At 40.6% G+C, this 14,223-nt stretch overlaps 1 protein-coding gene across 12 annotated transcripts in view; it reads left to right on the plus strand.

Annotated features, from left to right (window-relative positions):
- The window catches only part of Phldb2 (pleckstrin homology like domain family B member 2), a 117,355-nt gene that overhangs the window by 55,070 nt on the left and 48,062 nt on the right, over positions 1-14,223 (plus strand). For all 12 annotated transcript variants that reach the window (XM_029555258.1, XM_029555252.1, XM_029555253.1 and 9 more), the window contains 2 exons: positions 5,487-5,630; positions 7,158-7,295. In XM_029555258.1, coding sequence (XP_029411118.1) covers positions 5,487-5,630; positions 7,158-7,295 — 282 coding nt within the window. The remainder of the gene's footprint in view (positions 1-5,486; positions 5,631-7,157; positions 7,296-14,223) is intronic.

Below are 14,223 nucleotides of genomic sequence, written 5' to 3' on the forward strand. Positions count from 1 at the left end.
CAGTTTTTGCTAATTGAATCTGTATGTAATCATCTAGGATATATTTTTAATGTATATTTTTAATTGAATTTTTGTGTGTTTCATACAAAACATCTTAGTCATCTTTATATCCCCTTCTCTATCCACATCTCCTCACAGCCTCCCTCATGGGATTTCATGCATTGTATCATATATATTAAGACCTATCAAGTCAAGTTGGTGTACCCAGATGTCCTTTAGTGCAAGTTCATCTATTAGAGTCTAGTCAGCCTATCTAGAGCCTCTCCCTTAAATATCAACGCCCCCCTCACCTACCAATAATGAACTGCCAATAGTTCTTTAGCTAAGGTTGGGGCCTGCTGCCCATTTCCCCAGCTCTATGCTTGTTTTTTTGTCTCAGGTGGCATGGGTCTTGTGCATGCTGACACCATTGCTGTCAGTTCATAAGAGCAAGTTTCCAGAGGCCTGGAAGATTCTGTTTCCCCACAATCATGTACCAACCCTGGCTCTTCACACTCCCTCTGCTGCAATGATCCCTGAGCCATGGGTGGATGAGGTTCAATACAGGAGGAGTCCTATCCAGGGATACACTCTCTGCAGTCTCTTATTCTCTACACTTTGGCCAGTTGTGGCTTTCTGTGTGCATTGTACTCTGTTGAATGATAGAAGCTTCCCTGGTGAAAACTAAAAGATCCATTAGTATTCTCTCTACTCCCTATGTTACACTATGTTCCATAAGCCTTAGGTGTAGAGATTCCATTGTAGATGTGTCACTTAGGTCTAGGCGTCTCTCAGACACTCATTCTCTGTGTGTGACCATTGTGGAACTCGATATACACATGCACTCATGTTCAGATATTGTATGTGTATTTTTCAGTACATTTTTGAGCCAATTAATTTCCTTCTGGTTTTTTACACTGTCTAAGCCTTATTTATGTCTCTTCGCTCTGTCTCCCTGTCCAACTACTTCCTTCTTTCTCCAGTTAAAGCACCTCCATTTTACCCATTTTCCCCCTGATAATAATACCCATCTCCCATCATCTCCGCCTCTGTTGAGCTTCCCCTCACCTCCATGGCTCCTTGCATATCCTTCCCTCCTCCCTTCCCAGTTGAATACCCCAATTTTCCCCATTTCCCCCTTGGTAACATCTGTCTCCTACTATCCCCTTTCTTGGGCCCTTTCCTTCCCTTTACCTCCATGGTTTCTTTCCGTTTTTCTCACTCCAGCATTTGTATCAGAATATATACTCACATATAAGGATTTGGTGCTAAGTTCCAAAAACAGAGAGAGCATATGTCCCTTGTTTTTCTGAGTTGATGTTGCTTCACTTAGTATAATAGTTTCTAGTTCCATCCATTTACCTGCAAATTTCATGATTTCATCTTTCTTTACCATTTGAGTAGAACTCTATTGTGTAAATGTACCATATTTTCATTATAGAATATATGTTTTTGTGTCCTTGTGTAACAGTGTCTGTTGGTTTACTTACTCAGAGTGGAATTGCTAAGTTAAAGAGTTTGTATATTTTTTTATTTATTTGTTCATTTGTTTGCTTTGGTTTTGGTTTTGTCCAGACAAGGTCTCACTATGCAGCCCAGGCTGTCCTGGAACTGATGATCCTTCTGCCTCAACCTCCTGAATACTGAGTTTACAGATGTGAACCACTATGTCCAGCTTGTTCATTTCAATAAATATATCCAAACTGCACTCTTTGAAGGCTATAGTTCTAACATTATTGCTAGCAATTCAAGGGCACAATTTGGTCCCCATGCACTTGCTAAGGTAGTATATTGTCATAATTTTGCAATTTTCCAAACTGATAGGTATTTTGTTTGTCTTTAATTATGCATAAAGTAGGCACCTTTTCATATTTTTGATGTTATTTTTTTACTTTGACTTTGTTCTTAAAAACCTACTAGTGCTAAATTCCAATTTTTTCTTTTTTAAAAAAATAAACAGCGACACCGTCAATAATTGTATACATTTTCTTTCTTCTTTTTTAGTGTGGGGGGTAAGGCAAGCACTTTACTGGTTTTCATGTGGAACATTATTTCGAGGCAGCTTACATAAAGCTTATATATTTGGTTTTATTTTTTAATTTAATTATAAAAAAACTTTCATGCTAAACGTTCCTGGTCAGAAGTTCCTACTGTATCTACTGAGTTTCTCCTCTTACATATATCAGGACTGTAGATGGTTAAATACGTGGTGAGTGTCAGAGCATCAGGGCAGTTAAGATGGAAAGGCAGAGAGGAGTGAGGAGTCAAATGTTACCAGGTACCCAAGTAAAGGAAATGACCCATTTGAAGCTTTGGGCTGTTGTTATCAGCCGTCCAGTGTCCTTAGAAAACTGTGACTGTCCATCTATTTTTTTTTAAAATTTCATCACCTTTATGGAGTTCTGCCTGATTTTTAAATTTGTTGAGCACCATGTTCTCTCTAAAAACTATCTTTTGGGAGAAGGCTTTGACAAGAAAGCTTGTCTAAATAAGCAGATCCTGGCAGATGTTTTAAATTGCTCAACTAAGCTCTTGTGGAATAGGAGATCTTGGAACTGAGGTGCAGTATTCTTTGTCCCAGGAGACAGACACATCCTTAGAGACAGGAAGCATCAAGGGCATCACAGATTGTCACCAACACACGTTAGGGTGCAAATGAGAGGCTGGTGGGTTCCCAGGGATAGGTTTTCACTCACTGCTTTTCAAAGAAATATGTGTATCATTGAGTCAAGAACAGAGACAGAAGACTTAAACTGTTAAGCTTCCTGGCCTTCTTCTGGATGCTCCTTTCCCAATAATTTGCCCCTGGATTGTTAGCTTAACAACGTACTGTATTATTACTCAGTTTATTGATAAATGGGGAAGAGAAGACTACTAAAAATACTCCAAATTTACTTAATTAAAGAAAGAATTTAATAATATCTAGGAAACCTTAGATTTACCAGCCTAGAACTTATTTTACCTAACAGAAAAAGATGTATACGACCTTGCAAGTATGCTCATTTTAATGGCTTTTGTGAAGCCATTCACTGCACCTGAGATAAAAGCTGACTCAGTGGTAGCTCCTGACATATATTTTTGGAAATTTTTCTATCTAAGTGAAAAGTTATGTACCTCCACAGGCACAAGAGCTGAAAAAAAAAAAAGTTGGGGGCTGAAGAGAGGGCTCAGTGGTTAAGCGCTTCGGCTGTTTTTCAGAGGACCCGGGTTCAATTCTTAGCACCCACACGGCAGCTAACAACTGTCCTCAACTCCAGTTCCAGGAGGTTCTGACCTCTGAGGGCACTGCACGACACTGGTGTACCTACCTACATGTAGGCAATACACTCGTACACATAAAATAAAAACAGTGAACAAAAAGATATTTTTTAAAAAGAGTCAGGTGGGGGTGGGAGAGATGGCTCAGCAGTTAAGAACACTGACTGTTCTTGCAGAAGACACAGGTTTAAATCCCAGCACCCACATGGCAGCTAACAAGAGTCCATAACTCCAGTTCCAGGGGCTCTGACAGCCTCTTCTGTCCTCTGTGGGCATTGCACAACACGGTGCACTTACCTACATGCAGTCAATCCTGCATACACATAAATTGAAAATATTAAATAAAATATTTAAAAAAAAGAGTCAGGTGGAAATTGTCCTGTCCTACCTGCTCTCCTTTCTTTGTGTGGACCAAGTTACCTCACAGATGACATATTTGTTGATGTGTAGATCATGTTACCTCAACATATTTGCTGATGCACATACATGTGCAGTGTGCTTACTGAAATTTTTTCTTTTTTGATCACCATAAAATTAAAGGCATCTTCCTCTGCTTTGTCTTGATTCTTTACTGGTTTTCCTGTTCATCAATGGCATTATAATATTTTCATTCAATTCTATCATCAAGCATTCTGTTTTAAAATGCCTTTTGAATGTATTTCTTTTGTATATAGCAAGAACCAAAAAAATCTTATATATATGTTCCCTAGAAGAGATTTATTGCTCTAACAGTCCCTTATTTATTAAATATACTCAGCAAACTTTTTAAAAAACTTTGAGTCATGCAAGCACTTAGAATTTCCACTGTTATTTATCTTCATGCCTTGCCTACAGAATGGACAGGTTGCAGGTGGTTCATTCGTTTTGCTGTCTCTTAATGTTTTGCTTCCACCAGTGACAGAGATATTTTTAAACCACATTGGAAATAGAAACCTAATATACAATGTTGACCCAACAGGATACTGGCCTTCCAAGGCTTTCCTGCTAAGATTACTGGGCAGTGATTTTGGAATGCCATTCACTGTTATAGACACTCCTCCCAGCAAGCACCTGAGCGTTGAGACACACAACTTCATTGTTTGTGATGAAAAGGTCAGCAGTTGTATTATGAGTTGGTAAGGTATTGGATTTAGAAGACAAAAACCTAAATGTCAAACCTCAGAAGGCCTGTGTGCCTTCATTCTAATCAACCTGAGATACTGAATTCTTGTTCATTAATATCCTTATGGAGCTACAAAGTAGGGAAAGGAATAAATATGGATAAAGAATGCAGGATGGGAGATGATGTTCTATCAGGATTGGACAACTAATAAATTAAGCCAGTGAAGTATACTAATTGAAGTAATTATTTGGTTAATCTGAATGCTGTTTCTTTTGTTTTATCGAGGCATGTCTGCCTATGTAGCCTGGCTGGCCTTGAACTTTCAGCAATCCTTTTGTCTTTACCTCCCAAGTACTGGGATTATAGATGTTTCCACCCATGCCCATGAATGTTCTTTTTAACTATTAATGAAGACTCTTCAAGAATTTTCTTAGCTGGGCTGCCTACTAGCGTATTGAATGTGCCCTTTTACATTGACATGTCATTACCAAACTGATGTGCATTTGTTCTGAAAACAAATAACACTGAAAATTAAACTGGTCCTCATACTATGTTAGAAGAAAATAAAGACAAATACTCATTTGCAGGTAACCCTCATAGCATGACCTAACAATATGGCTGGAGATTCAAAAGGCTTCTGTAAATGGAGCTTGTAAGGAAGGTAGTAGCATGCTGAGAGATCCCCAAAGGTACGTGCCGAAGGTCTTGCCTTAGTTATAATTCCCTGCTGTGTGTGCTCAACTTTATAACACTGGAGAAGTTGCTTTAGTTTCTACATACTGTAACTTTCTCATTCCAATAGCTTCTGAGTTCTGTGAGCTATAAAGGAAACATGAATTTGCCAGCTGAGGTTGGTTTATTGGAGCTCACCTAGGAACGTAATTGCATAGGACAGCATCGTCTCGATGGCAAAATGGATCGTAGTAGTAAGGAAACAGTTCCAGGCATGCTTCTTTTTATTTTGTTTTGTTTTGTTTTACTGAGGCGAGATTTCATGTAGCTCAGGCTGGCCTCCTCAGGCATGTTTCCTACATTCACATGGATGTGAAGAGTGTGAAACACTAGGGCTTGCAGCTGGTTTATAAATCAAATAGGAAAATTCTAGAACTGAAGAGTGACTAGCCCATTTCTATGTTGATTAATATAGACCCCAGAGGATGTAAGTGAGAAGCAGAGGACCCAGGAGTTGGCTGCAATGGAAGATACCCGGATGGTGATTCTCAACAACCTTGAAGAGCTTGAACAGAAAATCAAAGATATAAATGACCAAATGGATGAATCCTCCAGAGAGGTATAAACTAGAAGTCTACTTTGTATTCTCTTTCCTTTTTCCCATTAGCTTAAAGATATTTCAGCTCATTGTGGCATAGGTCTGGGAGGCCAAATGTATAGAGGTCAGCATGAACAGACATTTGTTCAGTGGGAATCATATATAGAGCACCCTTACTTATATTCCCTTTTCTTTGTGTTTTCTGTAATCCAATGACATATTAAGCATCTTTAATGTACTTTATATCTAACAAACTTTGTTCTAATTTTTAATTAGTACAATCCATGTTTTCTTTCTTTCTTTTTTTTTTTTTTTTTTTTTTTGAGACAGGGCCTCCCTGTAGCCCCAGCTGTCCTGGAACTCACTATGTAGACCAGGCTGGCCTTAAACTCACAGAGATCTGCCTGCTTCTGCCTCCCGAGTACTGGGATTAAAGGCGTGCACCACCACACCTGGCTCTGTTTTCTTTTTTAAACAATTTTTTTAATTCATTTATTTTTATTTTATGGGTATGAGTGTTTTGCCTATATGAATGTAAATGTACTAGGTGCATACAATACCCGAGGAGGCCAGAAGAGGGCATTGGATTCCCTGGAACTGGAATTAAGGGACTGTTGTTAGTGCCATGTGAGTGCCAGGAACAAAATGGGGTCCTTTGCAAGAGCAGCCAGTGCTCTTAACTACTGAGCCATCTCTCCAGCCCCATGATTCATGCTTTTTGATCACAGGATCTGTCAGCTAAATGAACTTGTATTTGAAGTGTTCAAGTTCAAATCAAACTAACATTTTCTGAGCATTCTTAGTAAGAGTTGGCATCATGTAGATACTATGAAGAGGTTCACATATGAATTAAACCAAGTTCAAATCAAAATAACATTTTCTGAGCATTCTTAGTAAGAATTGGTATCATGTAGATACTATGAAGGGATTCATATATGAATTAAACATAATCCAGCTTTCTATAGATTTACAGAACAGGGAACAGGCAGTGTCCTCTAACTGTAATAGACGATCATGGTACCTTTTAATGCTACTATCATGGAGTGAAAGGGAACACAGAATTCTGCCTGTGGTGGGGGTGGGGTCTGTGTGACATCATTCACAGATGGTGCTGATAGTCCTGAGAGTTGTGGGGAAGGGACTGTCACCTGTCATCTTATGTTCCCCTGTGGGAGCCCCTAGGAAGGCAGGGCTTTCCTGCTGGACTGGGCTAACTTTCACTCCTCAGACTGTAGGGACAAAGAGCCCAGCTTAGCTTATGCTTGGGCTAGAGTCTAAGCAAATAGGCAAATTATCCCTGGAAAGAGCAGAAAAGGGGCTGTAGTAGAAAAATGAAGGGGTGAGAAAACTAACTTTCTTAGCCAATGCATTATGGGTTCCCTGTCTTTCTTAGGCATGGATTCTGGGTCTCTTATGAGTTCTCTAGAGAGCCCCACAATCTGACCGGTCAGAAAGATTTTTGAAAATGTTAAACATGTACCTCTGCAGTGGGCAGTGGAGAACGTTCCTGAAGGTGAAATGCTTCTGAGTTTTGTTTTGTGTCCTTAGTTGGATATGGAATGTGCTCTTTTGGATGGAGAGCAGAAATCTGAAACAACTGAACTCATGAAGGAGAAGGAGATTTTGGATCATCTAAACCGGAAAATAGCAGAACTCGAAAAGAACATTGTTGGTGAAAAGACCAAGGTAAAACAAATTATATTGAAATGTAGTTTTTAATGGGAAAAGCTGGGGTCCCGATTAATTGAATTTAAATGTTAAATGAAATACGTTGATTTGTGTGTCATGTTCCTGGATAATAAGACTGTAGAAAAACAAGTCCTAAGAGCCTATATTGTCACAAACTGAGAACTGCCAGGTATGGGCAGCTGATGCTGAAAGTACTGGTATTTCATGGCTGCCTGATCATGCTTGATGAGAGAGTTGCTTTCTCCGTTCAGCCTTTCTGCCCTTCTGATTCCTGTGGTTTTGTGCTTAGTATACTGGGCTTGTTTGTCACTGGTGCCCAGTGGCTTGGATTGGGCACATTCAAACAGAGGTGCCTCCTTACCATTTGCTTTTCAGTTCATTAATAAGGAACGGTCTCCATTCACCTCACCTGTCTTGCCTTGCTATTGTCTCTGATGCAAGCGCACTGCTCTTGGGAAAAAAATATGTGTTGGCATTTTTGGGTGAGTCTCTCACACACTGCCAAGTGACAAATATCTACCAGTCACAGGTGACACTTGGCTGTGATGAGGTCTTGCTTGTACTTTTCAGACCACAGCTTGAATGTTAGCTGGCAGCCACTTGGGAAAATATGGAAAATTACTTGCAGAGCTTAGAATTCAGAGCATTGGTTTGTCAGTGAGGAGCTCTCCCCCAACCCCGGCTTGGAAATATTATACATTCCTTTTCCATTATGATTTAGTAACAGCTGAACTAAGCCTAAAATTAAAAATAAAATTCCAGTTTGAGTTAGCAAAAAGCAGACGAGGTTTAACTCATTCTTTCCTGTCTGTCATGTTTCGCAAAAGAAAATATGTTTCAGTTTGAGTAAGTTCTAGTGTTCAAGTGTGTAAAGAATTTCTACTAAAATGTGGCTTCCTTTTAAGGCTCCTATTTGTTTGATACCAGTAAATAAAGGCATTCAATCTCAGTGCCAAAGACTGAGCTCAGAATTGTATTGTCAGAAATGGAAACTGGTGTATTGTTCTACTTCATTTTCCTGCTTGTCTGCATGTCAGAATCAAAGAGCACAGTCCTTCCATTGTAAACTCTAAGCTATTCTCTGCCAGCCTAAAGAACCTGTTTGAATAATGCACATGTTTTTCTTTAGAAGCTCCCAACCAGTCAAAGGGTTAGTTGTATAAATCTGAAATACAGGGGCTGGGGAGATGGCTCAGCAGGTAAAAGCACTTGCTGCACAAACATGATGACCTGAGTTAGGATCTCTGGAACTCAGGTAAGAAGCCAGACTTAGTCTCTCTCTCTCTCTCTCTCTCTCCCTCCCTCCCTCCTTTGCCAACAAGCACTTCACACTGAAGCAGCTGATAGTCCCTGTCCCTGGTTGCCTTACAGTTCCTGGTAGAAGAAATAGAAAGCTGTATCCTCAGCCCACCTTCCCTGGTCAGGGCTCAGTATTGCAGGTGAATGCTGCCATATAGCAACACCTCCTCCTTTCAAAGTATAGTCCCAGCTTTAATTCATCACTAGAACGTGATCATTGTTTTCCTCTTCTTTCTCTACTTTTCCCCCACATTCCTGGCTTTATCCATTAGAGTCCTTCATAAGACGTTCATATTTCTCACTTTAGCGATCTCTTATATAACAGGACATTCTGCTCCTCCATCTGATTATGTTGGGAAGGAGAAGCAATAGAGGATGAGCTTTTCTTTGCATGGGGATGGAAAATGTAGAAGACAGATTTGATTATTAGGCCAATAATTGTGTTTCTCTCTCTCTCTCTCTCTCTCTCTCTCTCTCTCTCTCTCTCTCACACACACACACACACACGCACACACACACACACACACACACACACACTGACTGAAGTATATAGGAGGTCTTAGATAATGACTTACCTTCTTTTTCAAAGACTTTACATTGAGACAATCAGAAACTTTTTTTTGGAGGCATCAGATGTCTCGTTTTGGTACTTGGTATTTTGTTACTCAGAAATTACTTATTAAATTAAATCATATTGTAGTAACCATACTGCAGTTTGTGTCATGCTGCAAATCTTGTGGGACCTAGGACCAGGGCATTGTGGTCTCTGTGACTACTCTGCCATCCTCACCATGTATGTGTTTATCTTTGTGTATAGCTTGCCTACACCAGAACCCACATGTATTGTTTCTCTCTATGTCATTAGCATCAGATTTTATATAAAAGTGAAGGACGCTGGGCCAATGCTGAATCTGACTTTCTAGGGAAAGCTGTGCTTCATTCCAGATCTGAGGTAGAGGTGGAACTCCAGCAACACTGACAGAAAAGAGCCAAGAAGCCATCTCCATCCCTCCTGACAAACTGATCAAGGAGACGACTGTAGGGCATGGAGTATGGACCAGATGCTGCAGCTGTTAGGGGATTAGTGGGTGTTGGCAGGTGCAATTAATTATTGTCTCTCATCACATGGTATGAAAAGTAGCAGAAACTGGCTTTGGTTAGGGGCCCCAAAAGAAGACGAGGAGAGTAGAAACAGAAACTGGGCAAGATGATGTCATTACATAGTTTTGATATCCAAACTGAAATAGCAACTCAGCAGTGGTTGGCAGAATTGGTCCTATTTCACAAATCAATCTATTCTAGCATTTTTTTGACATAACAAATTCTGTTTAAATATCTGGTCCGTTTTCTTCCCTTGTGGCTCAGAGATGCTCTCATCACTTGCCCCATGAGAAACTGAAAACATCCAATTTCTCCCATCAAAGACCAGTTCTTTGGCACATTCTCCAAGTGTCATCGCATCCCACCTTCTCAAGTCTTCAGTCCTTTTCCACAAACCTTTACCACATCCTCACTATCAGCCTGCTACCATTATTGTTTTTAGAATATTATCAATTTAGATAAACTAATACTTTATCTCTTCTAGTAAACTTTTCAATCATTTTAAACAGTAGATACTGTCTCTTAATTTGCAAATTAACCATCCTTCCTCTTCCAGTTGGCTTAATCCTCCACTACTCCATCAGTTTTCTCCTGTTTTTAAAAATTTTTATATATTATTTCTATTTTATAGGTATGAGTATAGTGCCTACATGTATGTAAGTGTACCCGTGTCCTGCAATACCCATGGAGGTCAGAAGAGGGCACTAGATCCACTGGAACTGGAGTTATGAAAAGTTGTTAGCCTCCATATGGGTGCTGGGAACTGAACCTAGGTCCTCTGCAAGAGCAGCCAGTGCTCTTAACTGCTGAGACATCTCTCCAGCCCCCACTTTTCTCCTTTTAAGGACTCCCTTAGTCTTTTAAGACTCCCGAAGACTCAGTACTTTCCAGCCATTGGGTGCTTTTCAGAACTCCCGAGTAGCACTCAATTCAGAGTATAATTAATTTTCCTGGTCTTTTCTCCTTTTTCCCCTCTATCTTTTCCCTGCAGCTCACAGTCTTCTGTGTTTTTCTCTCTCTTACTCTGTGTGTCTATGTGAATGAATGTGTGTTTGTGTATGTAGGTGCATATGTGTGTACACCTATTGGGCTCAAGTAGAGGCCAGGGGTTCACTTCAGGGGTTGTTCTTCTAGTATTATCAACTTTGCCTTTAAAAATTATTGAGTGTGTGTGTGTGTGTGTGTGTGTGTGTGTATGTGTGTCAGTGTGTGTACATACGTGCACATGCATGTTCCGGGGGGTACATATGGAGGTCAAAGGACAACTTTTGGGAGTTGATATTTTCCTTCTACCATGTGATCCGTGGGGATAGACCTCAGGTTCTCAGGCTTGGCAGCAAGCCCTTAACCTGTTGGACCATCTCACAGGCCCCTACTTTGCTCTTTTTGAGATGGGTCTCTCACTGGCCTGAAACCAACCAATTAGGCTAGGCTGACTGGTCAGTGAGCCCCAAGGACTGCCTGTCTCTGCCTCCCCAGGCCTAAGATTGCAACTGTGCTACCACACTCGGCTCTTAAGTGTAGGTTTTGAGGATCACACTCAGATCCTTATGCTTGTATGGCAAGCACTTTAGTGAGTGAGCGAATTTCAAGCCTCCTTATCTTACTCTTAACTCTCTACTATTCATCTATGATCTGAGCTCAGGTTTTGTATCCGCTGCTCTTTTAAAGCCATGGCTGCAAATAACCTGTGTGTGCTGGGGACCCTCACATGCACATCTCTGGCTCATAACTCTTTTCTGAACTAACTCTTTTCTGAACTTCTATAGCCCACTTGATGTCTCCAGACGATATTTCATAGATGATTTCAACTGAATACTTCTATTAATTGAACTTAAATTTTATTTATTTTTATTTTTTATGTGTATGAGTGTTTTGCCTGCATGTAGGTAAGTGTACCTATCTACACAATACTTGCAGAAGCCATGTGAGGGCATTGGACCCCCTGAAACTGACATTACAGACAGTTGTTAGCCACCATGTGGATGCTGAGAACTAAACCCAGGTCCTCTGTAAGAGCTGCCAGTGCTCTTAACCACTGACCCATCTCCAGTCCTGTCATAACTGAACTTTTGATCTTCTCTTACTCCTGTGTGCTGCACCCCGCCCCTCTGTCACACACCCTCTCTGTGGTTTTCTGAATCTTGGAACTTGAACTCTATCCAGCTGTCTGCTCCAGCAGGAACCTGGATATTGATCTTGATGCCTCCTTCTCTATCATGTAATTAATGAGCAAAGTATTTCTCAATTACCAGTGTCTCTCTGTCTTCCCTCACAACATTCTCTTTGAATTCCTCAAAATCCCTCCTTGTCCCTTTTTGGCTTTTGACTCTTCTGCTCATTCTCTTCACAGTATCCATGGTCATTTTTAACTAAACAGAAAGTAAATCATAGATTTCATTCAGATTTAAAGCAAGTACAGCGGGTTGCAGCACTGGGCTACTTTATATAAATCAAATTTTTTTTTCTGTGATCTGTCATCACTTTCCCCACACTTACCCCACTCTCAGCGTGGCCTTCTCTCTGTGTGTTCTGAGATCCATCCTCCACCCACCTCAGCCCCACCCAAGTCCTCGTCAGCCGCTGCTCCCCCCCACCTGGAACCCCCTTCCCCATTTTCCTCACCTTGTTTCTGTCTTTCAGGTCTCAGCTTCACTGTCAGTTTTTCAGAAAAGCCTTCCCAGCATTCTCTAGTTGAAATTACCTTTCTGTTGTTCTTTTAGCCCTTTTACATATCATATTCTCTCATTTACATTTGTTTTGGATTATTAGATATTTATTTCCCTCTCCTGCCAGTGAGCTAGAGGAAGCACTGTTGTTCCCTGTTTATCCAGCCTGTAGTAGGTGCCAAAATACTGCCCAGTGTGCTTTGGGAATGTTGTCCTTGGACTCTTCTGCTAACAGCTGGTCCAAACTGGGCATGACAAAAGACATTGAGCCAAACACCTGCTCAAAAGCTTTGTGCAGCCAAGTTTCAGGACAGCTGGGATGGGCTGCCCAAGTGCACATGCCAGGGGCCTGTAATCACACTGCCAATCAAGCTAGAGTCTAAGACAGAAGGAGGAAGTGGCTTTTGCCCTTTTGGATCACATTTCCTTTTCCACACACCTGTTACTGTGGTCGGATATGAAGTGGGTAATGAGCAAAGTAAAACCCGAAGAGCTGTCCCCAGTGAGCAAGGTCCGGTTCGGATGCGCCTAGCACATCCTCTAATCCTGCCCTTGTTTCTTGAGAAAAGACCTAGATCCATAGGGAAAATGTTTGATAACACAGCGAAGCTCAAATCTTGTTAGGAAATTATTGACAATATTTCCTTGGCTTTTTGTTGTTGTTGTTGGGTTCTTTGTTTGTTTTCTTTTTTGACACGGTCCTGTAGCCCTAATTGGCCTGGAACTCAATACGTAGACCAGGATAACCTCAAACTCACAGAGACCTACCCTCCTTTGCCTCTGGGGTACTGACATTAAGGGTGTGTACCCTTATCCAGCATTCCTTGGTTCTTGAGATAAAATGTGAGCAAGATATTCTATTATATATTTACTGAACATTTTTCCAGTGGTTCCCTAGGCTGGCCTTTCTCTGCTCTTAGGGAACCATGGTTAGTTTTCTTCCATGTGATTCTAAGATAAAGGTCTCTGGACAGCAACACACGCCACTGTAAACATGGGTAAACCCTGAACAAATATGAGTATCTCACTAAAACATAAACACAGAGGGAATGTTTATTTAGTGAAGCACTGAGCAAAGAGATTGTCACCTTTTGCATCATGCTAAGCAAAGAGCTCATCAAAAGAAAGGAGAAGACACTGTTACCTTGGTGACAAAGTAGGGCGGATACTCGCCCCATAAACCCAGGTTGGGTTTAAAAAGGTTGAGAACTTGCATGCTTGTCCTCTGTTGCTCTTTCTGCTTTAAGAGCAAAGCTTGATTTGGAAGAAAAAGTAATGGACATGCACAATCTGTTATATAGGTTTTCTCTCCATCTTTGTCTACTTATGACTGCATTAAAAATTCAAAGCTAAAAATAGTTGTCCGGCTTCCTCTCTTTTTAGAATGTCTGTGTTTCATCTGTGTTTCTTAGCGTACAAGAAATTAAAAAGTCACTTGGGCTGAAACTCAAAGAAGATATTTAAAGGAAAGGCTCTACTTTCATACTTCTGGTAAAGTCTTTCCATGAACTAGACAGTAATAAATTTCAAACCATCTTCTGCTTTGAAGATGAAGCTCTTGTGTCTTCACATAGTTATATTCTAGCACTGTAGCCATCCAGGTCTATACACTTCTGAGCTAAACACATTTAACTGTGAGCTGAAGCCTAGGTCAATGTCCATACAACATGTTCCTAGATGAAAACTGAAATCCTTTGCTGTCCCAATTTTCCTACAATAAGCATGTATTCTTGAACACTAAGTGGTTAAATTTTCTTCCCCATTACCATCTTGCCAAAATACCTGTTACTTCCTCTCTGTCCTTCTTTCAGAGCCAGGGGAAGACAAGGAGCCAGGCTCAAATTCTTCTGGAAGTG

The sequence above is a fragment of the Nannospalax galili genome, unplaced genomic scaffold (assembly GCF_000622305.1).
Source record: "Nannospalax galili isolate Female #2095 unplaced genomic scaffold, S.galili_v1.0 scaffold626, whole genome shotgun sequence".
NCBI lineage: Eukaryota > Metazoa > Chordata > Mammalia > Rodentia > Spalacidae > Nannospalax > Nannospalax galili.